This window comes from Cygnus olor, chromosome Z, assembly GCF_009769625.2.
Source record: "Cygnus olor isolate bCygOlo1 chromosome Z, bCygOlo1.pri.v2, whole genome shotgun sequence".
NCBI lineage: Eukaryota > Metazoa > Chordata > Aves > Anseriformes > Anatidae > Cygnus > Cygnus olor.
Window position 1 is genome coordinate 37389336 of NC_049198.1, and position 23913 is coordinate 37413248.

Here is a 23913-nt window from a genome sequence, read left to right on the forward strand (position 1 = left end):
ATTCTATTCTATTCTATTCTATTCTATTCTATTCTATTCTATTCCTTTGTTTTACTTCTAAGTCTTATATGAAACAAGAATCACATTTTCCAAAAAGCAAATAAAATACTGCTGTAAATCATATGACTGCAAATGGATTTGTAAGTAAAGCAAACATTCTGTGCAGCATTAGTTCAGAAAGGGTCAACTCCCTCTATCTGGTATCTGTCCATAAAGAATGGTTGTATGCGTATTTTGCTTTAGAGCAGAAGAAAGGAGATCCAAAGATTTTTTTGCAAATGTTCTAGAAGTAGAAAGAAAGCTGAAGTTAACTTGCACTTCCAAGATGGTTATTCCTTTGGCGCCAGGTGAGCTAAGTAAAGGAGTACTTAGGGTATAATTTCATGGTTTAATCTCATGGTTTAATCCAGTCTAAATCAGGACCACAGCAGTTCTGTAGTTCTGTGCCACCTCTCTCACCCTGCTCATAGTGTGACCATATTGTTAGTTGGTCTTGGAAGCTCATTAGTATGAAAATTAACCTAGAGGAAAAAAAAATAGCTTTCCACCAAATCAGCCACCTAATGAACCATTATTTAGTTGCATGAATGCTAATATTATGGTAGGAGAAGGAGGAAGAGAAAATGGAAAACGGGATGGGTTTATTTTTTCTCTTTCACTTTTCTCTGTAAAGAGATCCCATACCTTTGGATTTTTACTTTTCATCTTGTAGTTGTTTCTTTTACTATTTTGTTGAGTATTTTCCCATGGATCCTGTATGTCCCTCTCGCTATACATGCAGAATGTGTGTGGGTGTCTGATGTTCATTTCAGTCAGCCATTCAGTCATGCAGGCACATTTCCCCAAATGTTAACTCTTCTTTTCTACTGGTGTATCTTATGATGCACTCAGAGCTTTATTTGAGAAGAATTTTTCTGTTCTTAACAAGAGGAAATCATTTTTGCCTTAGTGTTATAACTGTTTATATTGTATTTATTAGGTCAGCAGTGAAGTCAGGTTTAGGCCTCTTGAGATCTGTGATTTTCTACTCAGTCCAAAATTGATGTGAGTGTACTTATTGCCTATTATAATTTGACCCAATATCACAGGCAATTGAAATCTCTTAATGATTTCTTATTTGTAGAGAACTTCCAAGGTTTGCGGTTTATGATTGAGTTACACAACTATTTGCTAATACTAAGTAGAATAATTCCATGAAGTAGTTGCTAATGACATTTGATAAACTCACTAGCACACTTGTTTGTCCATTCTTCCCTGGTGTGTTGAAATGGCCCCTTCAGTGCAATGCTAACAAATACATACCAGAAAGCACCTAGACCAGTCTCACTATGTGAATATTCAGCAGCATGGTGCCATACTTCTGAATCCTTACATATCTGAGGTGCTCTCATAAATTGTCTCTATGTTTGACCATTTACACACATTTAGGGCTGTATCAAAAGAAGCATGGGCAGCAGGTCCAAGGAGGTGATTCTCCCCTCTGTACTCCCCTCTCATGAAACTCCACCTGGCATACTGTGTTCAGCTCTGGGACCCACAGAAAGCTAGGGAACTGCTGGAGCGGGTCCAGAGGAGTGCCACGAAGATGATCAGAGGGCTGGAGCACCTCTACTATGAAGAGAGGCTGAGAGAGTTGGGGTAGTCTAATCTATAGAAGAGAAGGCTCTGCGGAGACCTTACAGAGGCCTTACAGTATTTAAAGGGGACCCACATGAAAGATGGAAATCTTCTTATCAGGGAGTGTAACGACAGGACAAGGGGTAATGGTTTTAAGCTGAAAGAGGGTAGATACTAGATTAGATATAAGGAAGAAATTTTTAATGATGAGGTTGGTTAGGCACTGGAACAGGTTTCCTAGAGAGGTTGTAGACGCCCCACTCCTGGAAGTGTTCAAGGCCGGATTGGATGGGGCTTTGGACAACCTGGTCTAGTGGGAGGCATCCCTGCTGATGGTAGGGGCTTGGAACTGGGTGATCTTTAACTTCCCTTCCAACCCAAACCATTCTATGATTCTGTGAATTTTTGGGCACTGAAGTGCTGTCTGCAAGGACACTGGACTTTGTAATGTAGTTACTGCAGTTACTTCAGCAATAATCCTCCAGGTTTCTCCTTTTTGTTTTAAGTGTGATTTTCCAGGGGTGTGCTTTTGTGTTACTGACGTTGTTCCCTTCTTCGCTAATAGCTTGGTGAGCCTTTTGGGCAAAGACAGTAGAGTCATTGCTGACACTTTGAAATTATGCTTGCGACATATTCACAGTATCATAGAAAAATGAAGGCTGGCAGGGCCTTAAGGAGGTCCCCAGCCCAGAGCAGGCTCAGCCTGGGCTCAGGCTGGGCTGCTCAGGGCTTCTCCCAGGGGTGTGAATACCCAGGGTGCAGAGTCCTGACCTCCCTGGGCCTTGGCTCCACGGCCGGGCTGTCCTGGTGGGGAAAAGGCTTTTCCTTGTCTCCATCCTGAGCCCCTCGTGCCTCAGACTGTGCCCTGCCTCCCGCCCTCCCACCAGGCACCGCTGGGCAGAGCCCGACCGCGTCTCCTCCGTCCCCTCCTGAAAGTGCCGGGGCTGCTGCTGGGAGCCCCCGCAGCTGCCCCTTTTCCCGGCTGAACCGGTCCTGCTCCACAGCCTCGCCTCACAAGGGCAAGGCCTCCAGCACCACTGCCTTGGTGCCTCCCCTCCCCTCCCCTCCCCTCCCCTCCTGCCTGTTTGTGGGTGTCCTCCCCCTGGACTGCAGCATCCCAGCCCAGACACAAGGTACTGGGGAGCTGTGCCTGGTGCCCAGCTGGAGTGGTATAAACGGCATCCCTGGCTCTCCTTTCATCCCCAGGGTTTAACCCACAGAGGGCAGTCAGGTGGGACAGGCATGATTTATCCTTGGTGAGCTCTCGCTGACTGCTCCTGGTCACTGCCTTCTCCCTCATGTGCCCAGACATGGGCTCCAGGAGGACTCGCTCCATGATCTCACCCAGTACTGAAGGGAGGCCAGCAGGCCTGCAGTTCCTCAGGTTGGGTTTTCCCCATTTTTGAAGGCAGGTGTGGCATTTGCCTCTCTCCAGCTGATCTCCATGGTCCTTTCAGAGCTGATGGAGCTGGCTAATGCCCTTGTATGGCTGCTCTCCATCAGCACCCTGGGGTGCAGCTTAATGGGTCCCAGGGTATGTGGCTCCAGAGCTCCCAAGCAATCCCTGGCTTAACCACCAACCCTGGGTGTGAGCTCCTGTCCTCCTTGAGCCCTGTAGCTATGCACACAGCACAAAAGTTTACAGAAAAGCAAAACAAAACAGATGTGTGTGATGTCGTGCTTTGGTTTCCTCACCCTTTCTGAGAGCCTCTTGGTCTTGCCATTTGAACTCTCACATCAGGAAGGCCTTAGCACCTGGTCTGTTACTGCTAGTTGGCTGAAGAACCTGAGCATGCCAGGATGTGGCAGAGCATGAGCTGCTTGGGAAATACAAGACCCTTTGAGTTCATACCTCTTATTATGGTAATCACTGAGGTAAAAGCAGGTGTATGTACCCTATGTTGCACGTGTTAGGTCCACGTGCAATTCTTTCACTGTCTGCTGAGCGTAGCTGAACTGTTCTGAGTGCAGTTCACCTGTGGGTGTATTTGCATCCAAGCATTAAGTATGCAGAGCTAATGCTGTTAATTACTAAAGCTGTTAAATGTTCATTGGGCCTCTCAGTTTCAAGGTTACTGCACTGATTTGTCATGCCAGATAGTTGGTTGCTTTCTATAGGATCTCTGCTTTAAAAAGGAAGGTTGCTCTGGCTCTTGCTGTTCTAGAAAGTACTGCTGATGTTACCCTGTATGGAGCAGTAACATTAGATAGTCATTCTGTGCTCGTATTTGATGATGGTTTACTCTGTAGACTGAAATTAATTCAGATTTTAGAAAATTTAATGCACTGATAATGAGTCTGATTGCTTTTCAATGCTGTTCTTCCAAGCACTGGCCTGTGCTGGGTTGGACTGTGTAATGTGGTATAGTAAGTAGTTAAAGTTGATGTAGTATTTAGTTGGGACTACTATTGGCTCACTGTCTTCCAGAATGACTCCTGCATAAATGGGTTTGTTATGGTGAGACCACTCCAGGAGCAGAATGGTGACAACAAGATATTTTCAGGACCAAAATGAGTAAGGACACTGTTACTCATTTTTCCTCTGGAGATCTCTTTTTTTGTGGACATCGTACTGTCTCATACCCTGGAGTCCCCAGAAGAGCAAAAGTATGAGAAAAAAAATGGAGCAAGAAGGCTAATACCTCACCTGTAAGGAAATATGCCCTCTGAAGACCCATAATAAAATCAAAGCTATTTCTTTTTTCTGGTCCTTCCTTTGAGGTACATTGGCAGAGCCATAAACAAGTATAGTCATTGCCCTCATGTCCTTTGCAGGCAGATGTTATCCAAGGCTGTTTTGCTTGCGTTATCTGGCTTTGCAGCTACATTGCTCTGAAACAGTTTTAGAACAGGTATGGCTCTGTAGCAACTCTCAATGAAGTCTGAGTCCACCCGCTATTTGACAGCACTCACAAGATCTGCAATGATCTTCCATCTGTGTTGAACCCATGCAGTTTCCTGAAACAGGAAACATTGTGTACCTGTAAATGTTTTGGTGTGACTGGCTTATTCTCCAAGTTCCAGTTTTGGATACTTTTTGTCTAGTTCATGATCCTTGACCTGGATTGCCTCTGAGGAGTCAGAATTACAGCAGGTTTTGATTTTGGGGTCATCAGAATAAGATTTCTAGATCAGTAGCTAGTTTCATCAGCTCCTGTGCCTGCTCTGCTATTTCTTGTTTTTTAATATTTATTTATTTATTTTTGTTTGTTTTGTTTTTTCCTTATCACCACCATGGTGCAAATGGTTGTGGAATCATGCAGTGAATGCAGTGAGCTGGACTGGAGAATACTTCTGGTTAGAACAGACTGACAAAAAGGGTCTCAATGAGGCTTTCTCCCTACTTCCAGCTAGATCAATTCCTCTTTATTTTTACAGGATTCACTTGTGACTGCGTGCCTGACTTTGTGGAAAATCCCTGTATTTCTGTGATTTCCTACTAAATTAGCTAATCCATGTTGAATTAGCTTGACAAAAGTCAGGCATTTTTGATAGCCCCTATTGCTTTCTGACTTCTAGCTAAGCACCATCATACATATGATAACAGAGCTCAAGTCTTTTTTGCAGCTTAAGGTTTCTATGACTCTGCAATTCTTCACGAAGATTAATTGATTTATTAATTACCTGTAACTGTAGGAGGCTTCTTTCTTCAGTTTGCTTTTGCAGAGCATTACATCAATCAAATATGATTTGCTATTTGCCTGTTTAAGAAAACAGGGATGCAAACAAAATTTTTTGGTTTCTAGGTGTCAAAAAGTACCTCTCTAAAGCAGTTCACTTCCTTAATTTGCTTAGCGCCTTTTTTTTTTTTTAATGTATTTATCTTTCACTGGTTAGTTTACACTCATCTGCACAGAAAATAGTCTCTCTTTTTGAGTTTTTGAGGATTTTGTAGATCAAGTTTACATCTAGCTTGCACCTAGATTCACCAGAAATGCATCAGAGTCCCAAGACAGTCTTTTGACTGAATTTGGGCTTTTGGAGGTTATTTGTTATTTTACAGAGTAAAGGGGAAGAATTTATCTCCATTTCCCAGAGTATGTTAACATTTGAAATGTCTAAAGGAAAACTGGAGTGTCAGATGTCACTATAAATACATCAAAGTTACCCTTGTAGAACTGGCTGGAGCCTGTTGGAGCCTGTATGACAGTAATACCGATTGAATTTGGAGTCTGGGTTATTCATCCTGTTGCAAACCTTTAATGCTAACTGAGCTTCTGCTAAATTTCTCATAATATTGCACTTAATTTATTTTGTATATTCACTTTGCTGATGTCCAAGGGTTAGTACAATGGTGTCTCTAGACTGAGGGTTGCTCCTCTCCTCCCAATTAATGAGTGTAACTACTAGATATTTCTTCAATACCTAGAATAACCTCTGGTAATAACCATAACAAATCTTGGTGTCCTAAGATATTCCTCTGAAATTTCACAAGTCCAGTAAATCTCAGGTCAAAATTAATTTCTGGGTAAACTGTCAAACTGTTAGCAGTGTTCTCAAGACAGAGAACAAGTCATGTATCTAGTAAAGCATGTATATTTAATTCAATGTCATTTTGTCATTTCTGAGATTTTTTAGCTGAGCTCATTTTTATTTTATTCAGTGTCAGAAAGATACTCTTCTTTGTAGGAAAACTATTTGGACTATTTTGGTGATGATCCTAGAGCTGCGCACAAGTGTGTATAGTATAAAATTGTTTCTTTACGTCTAATCTCTTTATCTCACCTCTCTAATGTGAGATGCTGCTGTGGACGTCTGATTGGAGATCACCCAGGATTAGACTGTAGTTGGCCTGTCTATCAGCCTGCCCTGCAGAGAGATGAAGAATGGTCTGTGCAAAAACATACAAAGATGAGTCCAACGGATGCATTTGGAACAATCAGTTTTCAAGATGGAGATCACACTTACCATGCCAAGGTTTGCATGTAATTCAATTCTTAATGAATGTTGGGGTATATATGTCTGACTTCTTCTTATAATTCCAGTGTAAGAAAGGTGAAGAGTGACACTGGGTGAATATTGGATGGTTTTTCTTAAGAGAGCAGGGGAACCTAAACATAATTCGAGTTAGAGCGTGTGCATAATATTTTTACATTGAACTTCACTGTAATTAAGAATAGCTTGTCTTTCTGTCTGTATTGCTCACTGATGTATTTTTGTGCTATCACTTTAATTGTATTATGAAAGTTGTGATCCTGCACAAAGTGTTTAAGATGTTAGAGGTGGGAACTTCATAAAATGTTGCATTTTCTTCTCTAGGAGTATTTTAAGGATGTTTATTTTACCAATTTTTTTGACTTTCTTCCAGTATATTAGACTCTCTTATGATAGCAATTTGGATCAGCTGTTACACTTGATGGTTAAAGAATGGCAGATGGAGTTGCCAAAGCTAGTTATCTCTGTTCATGGAGGCATTCAAAATTTCAAGCTTCCCTCAAAGATCAAGCAGGTGTTCAGCAAGGGACTGGTGAAGGCTGCTGAGACTACAGGAGCATGGATAATTACAGAAGGCATCAACAGTGGTATTGTAATTCTTATTTGTTTTAGTCTCCCTCTGGTGTTCTTGTCTGTATATAAGCATATATATTTGGGGCAAATATAATGAAATTGTTTGATATTTGTGATATTTTACCACAAAAATAAAGCATTTCTGGTTTAGGATCAATGCATAATTCAAAGAGTAACAGTGCCTTTGCTGTTGACAGGCATTCTGAATATTTTGTTGTATTTTATTTTTATTGTTCTATTAATGAGCAAAGAGTATTCTGCATGTAGTAAGAAACAGTGCCAACTGATAGTAGATAAGCAGAACTTATTTTCAGTCAATTTTATCTGCTTTATTGAAATATTTAGCTTCTGAGGATTATAAGCAGTGTTTTGGAAACTGTTTTCAAATCTAAATTTAACTCCTGTTTTATAATTAAGAAATTTTTGAGTTATGATAATCCTTACAACTAGCCTATTTTATTATCTGAAAATCCCTGTGGATTTTTCTATTCTCAAAAACCGAGGTGATCAGTAAGCCACAGAACTGAAACAATTTTACTTCTTTAGCTTTTATTCAATCAAGTGACCTTACAGGAGAACCAGCCTCTACACTTATGTAAATAATAAAGTTTCAATTCAGGTAGAAAGTCCCAGTAGCACATATGTTAGAATTATTAACTAAAAATTTGTGTTGAGTATGAAGCATTGGCACATTACATCTGAGCCTTACAAATTACTGCAAGGCACATCAAGTATACAAGCAGGGAGGAGGTTTATTTCTGATCAAAACATAACTACAGAATAAAGTACATGATGGAAAGCTCTTTCATTTCTGTCCTTTAGCAAGTCTATGAATGTAGAAGAAAAATGATTGTTAATTGTCTGTTTAGGAGTGTCCAGGCATGTGGGGGATGCACTGAAAGGTCATGCCTCACCATACCTGAGAAAGATTTGTGCTGTTGGGATCCCCCCATGGGGTATCATTGAGAACCAGAGGGATCTCATTGGCAAAGATGTGAGTTTGACACATTTTATTAAAACCCTTTATGTTCTGGCAATGTTTTAGCTTTTGTTCATACCTTATTTTCTGCTTGCTTTATTTCCCTGATTTGGTATTTTTTCTTAGTAACAGAGGCTTAGATTTTGCACAGTAGGGGAATTCTGTGGCATGTTGAGACACTGTATTTTGTTTTTCTTCTGTAAATGAATAATTTTAAAACATTTCTTATAGGAAATTGTCATTCCTTTTTTGAAAATTTGTAATTAATTAGGTAACTCTCCAGAGGATGCAAATGATGTATTTCTATATTTATGTGATTTAGGATAGGCAGTCAGGTTAATGGTATACACAAAAAAGCTATTATTATGTGTGATTTTTGTTCATAAATTAGAATTTTAAGTAAGTGCCACTGTGAGGGCACAATCTACTTAACTGTTGAAAAACACTTGATATGTAAGGCACATTAATTCCTGATAAATAGTAGCTTACATGTTTTTGACAGAAATACACCCAGGAAAAATATGCCACTGTGTTTCAACTATTGCAAAGAAAGGCAGGCAGTGACCCTGACTAAGGACTGCAGGCCTGCCTAATCAGAAATGTTTTCTGTGCAATAAATTGTGGTTTTGTTGCCGTTAAGATCATATAAAATGAAAGCCCATTCTTGACTAGAGCAACAAAAAGCATGATAGAGATTTTCATAAGATTGCAATGTGATGAAGAAATACATAAAAATGAGTTGACATACCTGGTGATATTTTGCTGGTTTCTGTGAAGATCTTTTTTTTTGGTTTTCATAGGTAGTTTGCCTATACCAGACTCTTGGTAATCCACTCAGCAAGCTAAGTACCCTCAACAGCATGCATTCTCATTTTCTAATGGCAGATGATGGGACAGTAGGCAAATATGGGAATGAAATGATGCTCAGGAGGAATTTGGAGAAGTATTTGTCACTTCAAAAAATACACGCAAGTAAGTACTGCCATGGTCAGCTTTATTACAGAAAACCCTATTTAAAAGATCATGAAGATGCTTGACATTTCCTGTCATCTTCTTGTGAACGTGGCAATTAGGGATGTGGTTTAACGGTGGAATTGGTAGTGTTAAGTTGATGGTTGGACTTAATGATCTTAAGGGTCTTTTGCAACCTAAATGATTCTGATTCATTTTCCGTAGATTTCACTGAGGTTGAAAGTTGCTCAGTGCAACTGTCTTGAATTCTGAATATCAGGAAAAATAAAAAGGACAGCATTCTCATAAATCATTATGCATCTGGACTAACTCACATTTTGGTTTCTTAGTTGCAGGGACATCTAAATGACTCAGATGTATTGAGCATTTTCTCACTTCACACAGTTTTGCATGGTCTTTATATAAGCACTATACAGTTTTGCAGCATTTTGCCAGGCAGAAAAACTGTCACATTCGGTCGAATTTGTATTCTTCTCCACATTTATTACTTTTATCCTTATCACTTTTCTATATTACCAGCTTGTGTCCTCCCCAGGTACAGAGGCAAAGACTGGTTGCAAAAGGAGTACATTTATCCAGTGTTTCTGTTTGTCAGTTTGTGCAACTTCCATTGGTTGCTTATGCAGTAACTGAATTATAGTATAGAAATCATGAAAGAAATATTTATTACATAGACAAGTATTTCTTTTTATTTACTAGTTTGTATAAGTCATTTGTGGAAAATTCATTCTTACCTAATGATTTAAATCTTTACGTATGTTAAAAAACTTTAGTAGAGTTATAATATTGAATCCTTGTTTTCTGTACTTGCTTACAGTATAGTATTTAGAAACTAACTCAGTTTTTAATCTGTTCATATTTAGAGCTTCTTACTCAGCCTCTGATATTTTTTATTAGGACTTTAAGTCAGACTATTTCTATTTTTTTTAATTATTATTTCTATTGCATCTTATTGGAAATATTTCTGATTAGTAAGAAAAATAGCCTGCTACTGTAAAACTTGAGAAAGTCCTTAAAAGGTGCCTAATTACTTTTTTTTATGTGCAGATAACAAAATGGATACGGATCGCATTTAAAATGCTGTCAGTGTCCTTGCATGTGTGAGAGCTAATGTAAAGGGCAGGATATTCAGCAGGATATTCCTTCTTTCTGATGCTAGAACTTTATTGAGACGTTTTCATGGTCATTTTGATCTGGTCACAGAAGTTCAGTGAAAATCAGGCTTAAATTAGAGATAGTGGAGGCATGATTTCCTCTCTGTTGAATCACGTAGTTACTATGAGACTTCTTCATGAGTATTGATCAGATGTCCTGATTTTTTGTGTGTGTGTGTGTTACTGAGACCTGTTTGTAACTGGTTACGTGTGTTTTGAAACAGGAATGGGCCAAGGTGTACCCATAGTTGGGTTGGTGGTGGAAGGAGGTCCCAATGTGATTCTAATGGTGTGGGAGTACGTGAGGACCAGTCCACCTGTCCCTGTGGTGGTCTATGAGGGCACTGGCAGAGCTGCAGATATCCTGGCTTTTACCCACAAACACACAGGTGATACAGGGTGAGTAGCGCACGGTCTGTTGTGTTGGGAGGGGCCGTAAAAAGCCTGTCCCAAAACCACAGAGATGATTTCTAATGCTTCTGATGATAACCCTGCCATGGTCTTTTGCTGCCTTTTACTTCTGTGAAGTGGGAGCAGTGTTTCTTCCTTCCCTTCCTCAAACTAGTGCTAAAAAAATGTCTCTGCCAAATTTGCTAAGGGATTATTTTTTTTGTTTTCAGAGGAAATAGAAAATGCATGTAGGTATTTTGAATCATTACGTTTCTCACTTTCGTCTAGGGACACTGCTGAGGGACCCCACAGTGCCTCAAGTTTTGATCCAATCTTTTCATATGTCATCAATATTCTGCAAGTGGCCTTGGAGCTTGGGTTCACAGCATGTTTGAGATTACGGCTGGGGTTAGTGGCTGTAGGCACCTCAGGCTGGGGTAGGAGAAGGAGTAATGTGCTCTGGTTTTGGCTTTGTTTACCCAGATTTGTCATCCTTACTGTAATTCTGTCTGTGACTTCCAGTGCAGTCTTAGCCTCAGACTCTGCATTAAACCTAACTTGATGCAAATTTTGTATCCAAAATGTAAATAAACAAATATATTTCTACAGCAAATTAATATTTTTGTGAAGGTTTTTCAAAGGCAAAAGGGCTTTTTACATAAAAGTCAATTAAAAAAAAACACACACAATCTGACCTGGAATTTTTCTAATTAAACAGAAATTAACAGCTTAATAAACTTAGTTATTCATTATGTATATATCCTAATAATTTATTTATTATTTATTAGCAACCTGGTTTAGTGGAAGGTGTCCCTGCCCATGGCAAGGGGTTGGAATTAGATGATCTTTAAGGTCCCTTCCAATCTCTTATGATTCCATGGTCTTTTCTAAATATTTGGGGGGAAGAGGGAGGAAGGGGTAGTATTTTTCACTTTTTTCACTTGCTTTGTCCTCAATATTCTTTGATCTTTAAAAAAAAATATCCTATCATTTGAGAAGGAAAGAAGAATATGAACAGAAGGGTTAGCAGAGAGAAATGAGGGGAAAAGAGAGATATCAAGAATAACAAGGAACTAATGAGGAATTTAATTTTATCCCTATATTAATACTGAAAGAAAGAAAAAAGGTTTCTGAACTGTTAGTGGCTGTTTGCTTTATATTCACGGATAATCCTTTGAAAATTGTTAACTGTTCCATTTCTTCAATTTCCAATAATACATATGTATGGTCAGAACGAATGCCTGTGCAAATAATATTTTAATTTATGGGATGCTTTCGTTTTGTTTTGTTGAGCAAAGGGAGGAAGATGTCAACAGAGAAGTGGAAGTATAAGAGATCTCCAAGTGTCTCTGCAGTCCCTATCTCTTGCTTAGATGTCATTTGGGCTGGGAAGAAGTAGCCCAAAAAAATATATATTTTAGCTTGTATATCTGTTTTTCAGGGAGCTGCGCCCTCAAGTGAAGGAGGAAGTTTTGGTAATGATTCAAAATATGTTTAGTTTGGGGCAGAAACAGTCCAGTAATCTATTTCACATTTTGATGGAATGCATGGAGCACAGAGAGTCTGTGAGTAGGATTAACGCTCTGACTTTTTTATATCTTAATTTGCTGTTACGCTTTTTGCCCTTTCTGTGGTGGGTTGGCATGGACGCAGCAGTTGTAAAAGTAATGGTGTTATCCCTAAAGTAAATATAATACAAAAGTGTCTGTACTAATTTATATACTAAGTAGATTCACATAGGCTGCTTAGTTAACTTTGGAAGTCTTGATGGCTGCTTATGAAATGACAGTCTTTCTGATTTTAGTAGAGGCTGGACATCTTTGTTTTCACAGGAAAGATCAATTAATTTTTACTTTTTTAATGCTCTAGTACTGTGTTCTTTGTAATTTGGAAGTGGTTCTATCTATTCTTCTGCTTGTACCAGAACTGTGCTAGAATTTGTCTCTGAATATCAGGATAAAATGCGCTGCCATGTTTATTGGTTCAGGAGCTCATTTGGAGTTGCCAAATATTTGTTTTGGGAATAACGACAGTTGTAGCAATGATTACTAAAATGGAAACTATCCAATATGTTTTTATTATTATTTGTTTTACTTAATTGGAGTGTCTGTTTTCTGGTTGAAAGCTATGTAGTTATTCATCACGTTGCATTTTTGCATTTTGTAGCTTTAAAACTAATCAAAAGGAAATAGACATTATGCAGTAGGTTGATGCCAATTTGTCTTGTATGCTATTGTATTACAAAGCAAACTGGTACATTGTCTTTCTGAAACAAAGGAAAATCATGACCGGGCCTTTGCCAGTGTTTGTGTTGAAGTGTTTATGATTTAATCTACCACAGCCAAGAAGAAATAACCACAGACTTCTTTACCCCACCTCAAATAGTGTACTTCTGCAATTCTAACAGATAACCATACTTGATGTGGAGTCTGAAGAGCAGCAGGACATTGATTTGGCAATTCTGACTGCACTCCTGAAAGGTACCCAAAAATACGATCTGCTTTCATCTGAAATACAGTCCCACTGGCTTATCCTTTCAAAGCAAAGGAGTAACATCAGTGTGTGAAGACTACTCGGTCCTTTGCTTGTTTTCTAGGTACAAATATGTCTGCTTCAGATCAGCTGGATTTGGCATTGGCCTGGAACCAGCTAGATATTGCCAAGAAACATATATTGGTTTATGGACAACACTGGAAGGTACTCTTACATTTTATTTTTTTGCAGTACCTTTACACTTTATTGTGACAACTGATTTTCCATGATTTGCATTTGTCAGGCTTTTTAAATGAGGAGTAGTTTGGTGCTTGGAGTCAGTCTTTTGGGGTAATCATCTCTTATTTTGAAGAAGCATTATTCTTAAAACTGCAAAGTGCTCAACTGTAGAGACAGTTGAGGGCATCAGATGAAAAATCAAATGTACTTGTTTACCCAGAAAAGAGATGCTGTCTAAAATTCCCATAGTTTTCACTGCTAGCTTTTTCAAATAGTTTCAATGGTCCTTCTGGATATGTATCCCTCAAGCCTATGTTGACAACCACTGACGTTCACAGACATTTCACGGTAACCCAGAACATTCCTTTCTTTGAAGGAATAAACCACAAAGGAGTGTTGTCTCTGTTTTCCTAGCTCCAGAGAATACAGATATCCCAAGACAAATACTGAATCCTTTATGGTGTTGACAGGTAGAAATAAAATTATCTGTGGTTAGCATGCCATTGTGGCTCAGCTTTGCAGAAAATGACCTAGTAGGTGCCACGTTAAACATGAGTCAGCAATATGCCACTAGGAAGGTTAACGGTATTGTTGGCTGCATTAGGCAAAGTATTGCCAGCACTGGTGAAGCTGCACCTGGAAGACTGTCCATTTCTATGCTCCCCACCAGTACAACAGCTACCTGGACATACTGGAGGGAGTCCAATGTAGGGCCACAAAGGTGATTAAGGGATTGGAGCACCTGTCCTATGAGGAAAGACTGAGAGTGCTGGGACTTCCCATTTGTTGTAAGAGTGCATATTTATCAAAGTAAAACATTTCTTTGTCTTTTTTTTTTTTTTAAAATTTGCTTTTCTTTTTATATCTCCCATTCTGCTGTTAAGAGGGCTGATTTCAGCTATGCATCCGTTCCTTGGGAGATCTTACGTGAATACTACCTGGTACTGACAATTTGCTACCACTTTACTGATGACTTCTAAAATCTTTTCTACCGACAGTTCAGTTTGACATAGTTCCTCAGATTTGTCTGCCATAAAGAACAGCTTTGATGTGGGAACTTTCCTAACATATTCTGTAGCGAGCAGTGAGGCAATGAATTAATTTGCTATTTCTAGAATAGCCTTCTCTTTTCTCATGTTTCTTTTACACCTTGATCATCCTTTGGCCTTTATGGATTTGCTGGCAGTCCACGTGCCCCTGTTCCTCTACTTCAGATGTGTTTGAAAAAGATGTGTGTACCTGTTCATATCTGCACAATTGTTCAGCACCATTTTGAATGAAAAGTCATTGTCAAATAATGAAATAATGTTCCCCCCTTTGAGTAAGATGTAAGGAGTTTGTAATAAACAACGCTTACATCTCTAGCTGCTTCTCCAAGCAGAAATTGGAAAGAAACACGTTCTAGAAAATCTTCTGCCAATTAAGTAGAAAGCAATCTTAAAAAACAACATTTTCTTCATACATTGTAAATTAATAAATAAATAAATAAACAAACACAGTTTTAAAATTCTATTTTGACCTAAATGCTTTCTTAATTAAAGAGGAGTATCCATACAATGCAATTGTAATGGTCAGCAGTTTATGCATGGATATTTGGATACTATGAAAAAATTATTGACTGAGAGCATGGCTGTGCACTGGAACAGTTCAGTTTGTTCTTGGGCAACCCTATGCACAAATACAGGCTGGATTGAAAGCAACCCTGAGGAGAAGGACCTAGGGGTGTTGGTTGATGAGAAACTCAACATGAGCTGGCAATGTACACTGGCAGCCCAGAAAACCGACTGTATTCTGGCCAAGAAGCATGGCCAGCAGGTTGAGGGAGGGGATTCTCCCCTTCTACTCTGCTCTCATGGGACCCCACCTGGGGCCCCAGCACAAGAAGGACATGGACATATTAGAGCGAGTCCAGAGGAGGGCCACAAGGGTGATCAGAGCGCTGGAGCACCTCTCCTATGAAGACAGGCTGAGGGACTTGGGGTTCTATGACTCTCTATGTCCAGCTCCTTTGTTATTTTGCATGTAGAATTCCTCTTAAGTTCTGTGCAAGTACTATGACTCGAGAGTTTTCACAGTTTCGATACTGCTGTAGGTAGAGCTCTGCTTTGCAGCGTGTTTGAGAGAGTTTATCCTAACGCAGATTCTCTCTCATATGTGAAGAGAAGTCTGCTTTAAAGAACATCAAGTTCTATAGAGAGATCTTGAAATATAGTACCTTGAAATGGCTTTTGTCATATGTCGAAAAAGAGAGGCTTTCCTCCTGCCCCCAGCATTATCATACATTAGCTTCTGAAGTGAATTAAAGAGTAGGAGAGTATTATCCTGCTGTAGAGTATATTATTATCCAAGCCTGGTTGTAAAGGTAGACTTGTAAAGGTCTTCACAGATGTTGGGTTTATGGAGACACAGTTTTACTCCCCCTTGCTACTGGATTTTTTAGGCAGATGCTTCTTCCAGTATATTTTTCTTCTATACTGTATACTTTGAATATACATAAAGACAAATCATTGTGATAAACAGATACTTAACTGCCCAGGAATCTTTTATTTAGTTCCATAAGAAGATAATTTTCTAACCTTTCCATCTATTTCTGTCCTTCTGAAGGTTGGTGCTTTGGAACAAGCAATGCTGGATGCTTTAGTGATGGACCGCGTGGATTTTGTAAAGCTGTTAATAGAACATGGAGTGAACATGCACCATTTTCTTACCATATCTCGTTTGGAAGAACTCTACAATACGGTTAGTATATGAAATCCCAGTGTACAAAAGGCACACTAATAGCTTTGGATAAACATATATAGAAAGATTACTGTTTTCCTTAAGAGATTAGGCCAGGCCACTTTTTTTTTTTTTTTTTCTTTTTGATAAAGAGCTTTTGAGAAAAATTGAAAATGAATGGGTTTTGATCAGTTTTGATTGCAATGAAGGATTATTGGATTGATGTACCAGCTTTTTATTTTTCAATTCATTGACTTGAACCAGACTGCTCACCTGAAGCTCATGAGAATTATGCTCTGCTTTTAATCTGGTATCTGATGTATACTTACCTTGTTGTAAATGATATGCTGTTTAACCATAGTGATACCTACTTATGTACCGTATAGTAAGATTTAAGTTAATAGAGATGTTACAGATTGGAGTTGAAATGTTTTTGAAGAGGTTTGTGGGGACAGTGTGAATCACAATGGTTTATTCTGAGGATCTTTAAACTTCTTTCCTCGACAATATTGTTTTTCAAATGTAGAGATGTGTTGATTTACTTTTTTCTTTTCACATCACAGAAGCAAGGACCATCAAATCTACTTTTGCATCACCTAGTTCGAGATGTGAAACAGGTAATGGATATAGGAGAGGCTGGGGAGCAAAAATAGTAACTTAGAGCTTTAGTGTCCAGTGGCAGACTGCTATCAGACAATACTGGGGAATATGAAGGAATAGAAGTGATGTTTTCATTACCATACTTCTGTATCTACTAAATGGTTTTATCGTCATCCCACTAATCCCCCCAAGCAATTAACTAACCTACTACCACTGAATACTCCCAAGGGTCCTGTACCTTAATTTCAAAGCCAGAGGTTTGTATAGATCAGACTGTCTCTTTCTCAAGTTACTAAAGTGATATTATGAAGTGATTGTACAAAAGACGTAGTGAATTAGTACAGTGATTATGCTTACTAATGTAACATTTTTCTTTTTCTTTTTCCTTTTTTTTTCCCCTAAAGCGAAAGAAAGAGGCTTTCTGTGCTAAGCAGTAACAGAAAGATGATGTGACAAGAAAGATTATTTTACTGTGCTGCAGCGTCTAGGAGAACAGAAGGTGGCAGTGGATGACTATTGCATGGAGCTCTGGCTGACTTAGTTTAGTGACAGCCTTGTTATATAGCTACATTTAATTTATTTCATATTTTCATTATCCCTGACAGCTTTGCTTAACCAGAAAGGGATGAGCTGTTCTTTCTGCATGTAGTCTCCACTGCAAGAGATGCCTAGATCCAAAACTAGATTAATTGGCCAGTTCTTTCCAGGTTATGAATACTAAGATAAATAAATAAATTAATCTGACTATTTGCAGAGTCCTCTGGTCTCAAGTATTGGGATTTCTGAGAAGATTTTGTTTTTATGGGTGACCTCCATGTCAATGCCATTGATGCTACAGTAGGTGGGCGCAGGGTGTTCAGATCTTCGTGGCAAGCTATTTTCTGTGTTTTCCCACACTGATAGACATATTTTGGGTTTAATTTATATGATGGACCTGGAGGATCTCAGTGTTGAAAATACATTCCGTTCTTCCAGTCTGAGAATGGAGATGTTTTCTCCATTAGTGTGACCGGCTTTGCTGCTGCTTTGTTTGAATGGAGATACATTGCAGTCTGCCCCTGCTAGCATTCAGTATATGTTGCTTGTGCAGAGAAGCATCTGCAAGTGTGGGTATTTAGGACTATAAGTACTGGTCTATTTTTTAATTTTGGAGGTGGCAAGCTGTGAGACACGCTTTTGCCCCAGAATGCTCAACATGTTGGTGCCTCTTGTTACCCAAGACTGGGTGGCTTTTGCTAGCTATACTGAGGGTTGCCACTAAACTCCAATGAAAAAAGCTCAGCCTAATGGATAAAATGGCTTTTTACAGTCTGAAAGGCATAGACTCCTCTGATCCTGATAATACCTGTGATCCTGTTTATGTACAGGCAGGCACATTTTTCATTTCCAAGAGTTGCGCTTTAAGATTTTATTGATTATATCTAAAATATGCATGGAAGATAATCTTTCTTCAACTAATTTGTATCAAGTCTTGTGTCTTGGAAGTACACTGGATGTACCCAGGGAAGCAGTGCTTTAAACACAAGTAGTGACATACTCGGAAGGTACAACTAATGCAAGTGCAGCTGCTGTCCTAGTTATCATGACAGTCTTGAGCCTCTACAAGAGACTACAAGCGTCCTGGAATTATTCTACAACATTAAATGTATGCTTCATCTATATCTTAATTTTTAATTAATAAACTGGTTTAATGAGCAGATTGTACTCTGCCAGTTTGCTCTGTTATCAGAAAAGGAAGATTTTTATCAGCCTGTCTGGCTGATAAAAATTGTACTGAAGTACTGAATTGTACTGAAGTACAATTACCTTCAGTGTTGAATGCAGCTCGTCTTGTGAACATTGCAGTGTATTTCCCTGTGTGATGTGGATGCAGTGGACAGCAGATGTCACACTTCTTAGGCTGAAAATGTCAGTGTGCCTCTTTTCTCCCTCCTAGAGTAATTTTGTATGCCTAAAGAATGTTCACACTTCCTGACAGATGCAATAGCTGTCAGTTGCACCTTCTCCCAGAGTTCCCTTATAGTAGCAGGGATAGCATGTTGCACATAACAACATCACAAAATGCTTGTGACATTTGGTGTTCCAGAGTACGCTTCCTTCGGATTATAAGATATCCCTGATCGATATTGGCCTGGTTATAGAGTACCTCCTTGGTGGAGCTTATCGGAGCAGCTACACAAGGAAACATTTCCGAATTCTGTACAATGATCTGTACAGAAAACACAAGGTAAATTCTGTGAAATGGCTACCACTGGTCACAAAGAAAATCCAAAGTATTGCACCTTAAAATAGCTCAGGATGTCACTGTGTTTTGTCTGAAGGTCATCAGTTAAGTGTATACCATGCTTACCTGTTTTATGAGTTTGCTAGCTGTGGAAAAGTTGCAATTAAAACAGACAAATATGTCTAATGTCTAGACCAAATGCTAGAAATGCCATCCTTTGGACAAAATGGTCAGCAAAAAGTTCAGAGAACTTTTGTCTTTTAAAGAGCTTATGGCACCTTTTGTAAGGACTGGCACTTGGAAGAAATTCCAGATTGGGTGATTCCATTGTTGTGCAAGCTTTGTTGTTTAAATTGTATTATTGGGGAAATCGGTATTTTATCTTTTCGAGATTCAGAAAAAAATATATTTTTTTTTTAATTAAATGTGAAACAGGCCATTTTTTTTCCTTGTTGGTATAAGCTTCAGCTGTAGTTTGCAATGATGGCTGACTCACTAGTCTCTGAATAACTGCACAGGCGCCACTGAAGTCAGAGATAAATATAGGCAAACTTTGTCCCTAATTTGCATTTCTCTTTCTGTTTTATGGTGTGCCTTTGCATTTAGAGAGCGCTCTCCAGCTTTTCTCAGAACCTGTCTCATTCCCTTCATCAGAGTAATCAAATGGGTAGCAGAATGGGATCTGCTGAAAATACTTTACATTCTCAGTTCTTCCGAACAGCACAGCCTTACAAATGCAAGGTAATGTAATTGCTAGTTCTGAACTGTACTTAGGACACAGTAGGCTGCTAATCAGTTTACTGAGAGATTTATTTTAGACAGGCATTTATATGATAAGGTTTTACTGCTCACTGTTCACGCAGTAAAGGACTCCTCCCATGATACTTTTTGACTTCCATTCACACTTGTTGATAAGAGCTTTCATTCACTGAAATGCTGTATCACTAAATCTGTGAATATCAAGCACAGATGAAAACTCTTCTTATTGGAAAGCAGCAGTAGGAATTTTCTGACTTTCCTTATGTTTTCTCATGATTGCTTATTAAAGTAGCTATAGTAAGAAGAGATATAGTTCTGATATCTGTAAAACAAAGACAACGTTTTCTGTCAAAGAAAGAACAATAAAAGAGCAAAGATCACCATATACATATATCTGATAGACTAAATGTAGGGTTGAATGAGTTTAATTGGCTTTATTAAATTTAGTCTGAACCAAAATGAATGCATTACAGCACTGACACAATCTGTGATTCACCTCCCTTAAACCTAGTAAGACATTTTCATTGCCATTAGTAGAGATAGGAATGTGTAGAAAGTTCACACTACAGGTGTGGTAAACTAAAAATCATCATTAACTATCATAAGTCCTTTGTGTATGTTTCAATCTACTGTTTGCTTTTTCTCTGGTCATGATGGGAGTACAAGAAAGGAGTGAAAGTAGTGTCTTGGTATCGCAGGGGTTGGTGAGTACCCAATGTTATAAAAGAGGAGGCTATAAATGGCAAGGGTACAGAGCAAGGAGTGTCTTTTTCCTCTACTAATATTATCAGCTTCTTAGCACTGATAAACTAAATGTACCCTAGCTGTGGTTTATGACTTTGATGTATATACCAATTAAACAGTTTGCTACTTGCAATTCAGAACTGTGTGCAATTTTATTCACATGAATCTGAACCTCAACCATTCAGAGAGATTTTGTGTTTTTTAAAACAAATTTATAGGAAAGATCCACTGGTTTCCATAAGTCTAAGAAGAAGTCAAAAGAGGATATAAACTTTGCAGAGAACTATGAGTCATCTGGCTTTATCTACCCCTATAATGACCTCCTGGTTTGGGCGGTATTAATGAAAAGGCAGAAGATGGCAATGTTCTTCTGGCAGCATGGAGAGGAAGCCATGGTCAAAGCAGTTGTGGCTTGTAAACTCTACAAGGCAATGGCACATGAAGCTAAACAGAGCAACATGGTGGATGACACTTCAGAAGAACTTAAGAAGTACTCAAAGTATGAGTTCTCCCTTCACTTCAGTTAATAAAGATTAGCAATGCTTAGAATGGTTAGACTTTTTCATAATCCAACAAGAATATGTAAGATTAGTGGTGCTGTAGACTGTGGAGTATAAAATGTCTTCTGCTGCTCACTATTTATAACATATAATGGAGCTCTGTATTAGTGCACAGTCTGGTCAAGAGTTAAGGTAAAACTATTAGCATGTTATCTAGTTGCATAGCTGGAAAATAAAATATAGGTTAGTAGGGCATATCTCGCGGTCTACTATGTGGTCAACGGGGATTTTGAAATTTCCCTAATAGCTTACCTAACCAGCTTAACTTGTTAAAAATCAATTATGACACAGCTGTGTTAAACTTTTCAAACTCATAATATCTGGTAATGAACAAAGTAAAATCAGTCCTTAAGTCCTGCTCTGCATAAGACCTTATGAAAAGTATTCACTGAAAATATCTGAGTGAATCAAAAATGAAGTAGACCAAGAACTTTCATCAAGTTTGTTATTTCATTGTAGTATTTTTCTGGTAGTTTTTCTTCTTAATGACATATTGTCATTATGGTTTTGTACCATAATTCCTCAGATTCAGATTACAGTAAGATGTGCTGGCCTGTTCTGCTTGCTGTTCCAAAACTTAAAGGAAGGCATATCTTCCTGGCAGAGTCTCCGCAACAGAGGTGTCTAGGAGCCAGTGTAAAAGAAGAGGCTTTTGCAGATGCCTGCAATGCTTCCCCACACTGATGCTAGTACATAGAACTTCATAGGGTCCATTTTGATCACTAAATGAGATTAAGAACAAAACAAATAAATCAAAAGATAGAAACGAAGATGACATTAAACCTTGTGATTAGGACTAAATAGTCACATTTACTCACCAAACTATTTTTCTCTAAATATATTGATAAAACAATGGGTAAATGAGAAAAAGGCATACTTACTGTGTATTTTAGCTGAACTTTGGCTAATGGAGCTTTCAATCCAACCAGTAGTGATTCTGAGTTTTGACTGGTCCCTGTTAATTCTTTTCTGCTCAAGGGAATTTGGGCAGCTTGCCTTAGATATACTGGAAAAAGCATTCAAACAAAATGAACAGATGGCCATGAAGTTGCTGACCTATGAACTGAAAAATTGGAGCAACTCAACTTGCTTAAAACTAGCAGTGTCTGTTGGCCTGCGGCCTTTTGTATCTCATACTTGCACACAGATGCTACTGACTGATATGTGGATGGGACGCCTGAAGATGCGGAAAAACTCCTGGTTTAAGGTAGCATCACTCACTTTAGCTTTTGGGGCATTTAGATGCTATTTATATGTTTTATACATGTATTTGTGTTTATGAACTAGTCTAATGCAGCTTCAGACAGATTTGCTTGCGTGTAGATTGGAACATACTCATCTGGGAGAGAAAAGAAAGGCGGGGGAGGGAGGACAGTACTTGGCGTTGGTTTTACTTCTTTGCAAAAGAATCTGGGGGATGGCATTAGGAGAACACAGCTCCTGAGTTGTCTTTGTCTGTTCCCATTTCCTCAGCACCCTCCAGTCCCTCCCCACCTATTCTCGCTGCCCCACATTGCTGGTTTTCCAACAGAGCTGCTGATGGCAGGAATGCCCTCCAGACATAGGGAACAGTATCTACAGTATCTCCAGATACCACTAACTCTCTCCAAAGCCACAAAACAATCAAGAGCAGCACACCTCTTCAGAGGCTGTAAGAGTGTGACACGGAGACTCCCACCCCAGTGGCTCTGTCCCAGGCCAGTGGAATAGCTATGGGTTTGTGCTGGCATCATGCATGGCTGACTTTGGCCTCAGGTCTATGCTATCACTGCTGAATTAATTTCCTGAATCTTGTGTTTCTCTTTCAGGTCATTGTAAGTATTCTCCTGCCTCCCACTATCTTGATGCTGGAGTTTAAAAACAAGGCAGAAATGTCTCATGTGCCTCAGTCTCAAGATTTCCACCAGTTTACATGGTACCATGGGGACCAGAGCCCACCCAGCACTAAAGATGTCTTGTCTCTGGTTAGTCTGTGATGAGCAGTCATTTGTGTGTCAGGGTCTGTTGAATGAGGAGGGATTGATCAGCTGGAAACATTGGGACCAGATTATCAAGAAGTAGGGTTTTGATCCCTTGTTGGGACAGAGACTAGAGGGATCCTGGGCAAGTCACTTCATGTGTCCAGTATTGGTCATATTGAGAATATCCTTTCCAATCTCACAGGAGTACAGAGGTTATAATTAACTGTCAGTTATGCCGTTCTTTTAGGGCACAAATTTTCTGCTCTCTGTGTTCAAAAACAGGTTCTCTCTTCTTCTGAGTCTCTTGAGGCTAGTAGAGACGTCATTTAAAGCACAAGAGAAGCACTTTTTTGGTTTAATCATTTGAACTGAGTCCTGAAGCACTCTGCAGGGACCTGTCGTTGCATGAAAGTCCTCCTTAGATCTGACTGCAGAGAATCTCTAGCATAGGTGAAATCTTTCCCTATTAAGATCTGAATTCCTCCACACTTCTGCTAAGCAGAGTTGTGTGTCCTTTCTTTTCCTCATTCTTCACAAGTCATTCCTTGAACTGAAATTTTCTAGAAGTTTTCAGTTGGAGGCAGACATCAGACACAGAGAATTTTGATCCTAACTGGTAAATGTTGGTGAGGTGTTGACCAGCGCAAATATGATTGTCAAGTGAGATGTGTCAGGCAATCTTACTTGCTCTGTCTCCAGCAGATATGTTTTATGGATTGATTGGGACCTTATCTGTTAACTTGCAATTTGTGCAAAAATAAAGGAGAGTGGATTATTGTCAAGGGCTTTTGCAGCAGAATGGCAGACCTGTCATTGCCACACCTGTGTTTTCTACTTGATGCAGGAAAATGCTTGAAGCTCTTACACCCTGCAGTGCCTGAACTGACTGTTCAAAAATGTTTTCTGTGGGATTAGGTAACAGCTATGATATGTAGGAAAGGCAAATTGTAATTACTTGCTGTAGGGACCCCCTGCAGTCTGGTAAAAAGCAACACAGCAATGTTCTTTTCTGCCC

General features: G+C 39.1%; 1 protein-coding gene across 1 annotated transcript in view; it reads left to right on the plus strand.

Annotated features, from left to right (window-relative positions):
* Positions 1-23913, plus strand: part of TRPM6 (transient receptor potential cation channel subfamily M member 6) — an 86796-nt gene that overhangs the window by 17299 nt on the left and 45584 nt on the right. Inside the window, exons 2-17 of the mRNA XM_040541169.1 lie at positions 980-1044; positions 6357-6534; positions 6926-7139; positions 7995-8119; positions 8905-9076; positions 10455-10629; positions 12062-12185; positions 13028-13100; positions 13217-13317; positions 15937-16071; positions 16614-16667; positions 18737-18877; positions 19481-19615; positions 20596-20876; positions 21916-22144; positions 22746-22901. Of these exons, the coding sequence (XP_040397103.1) occupies positions 980-1044; positions 6357-6534; positions 6926-7139; positions 7995-8119; positions 8905-9076; positions 10455-10629; positions 12062-12185; positions 13028-13100; positions 13217-13317; positions 15937-16071; positions 16614-16667; positions 18737-18877; positions 19481-19615; positions 20596-20876; positions 21916-22144; positions 22746-22901 (2358 nt within the window). The remainder of the gene's footprint in view (positions 1-979; positions 1045-6356; positions 6535-6925; positions 7140-7994; positions 8120-8904; positions 9077-10454; positions 10630-12061; positions 12186-13027; positions 13101-13216; positions 13318-15936; positions 16072-16613; positions 16668-18736; positions 18878-19480; positions 19616-20595; positions 20877-21915; positions 22145-22745; positions 22902-23913) is intronic.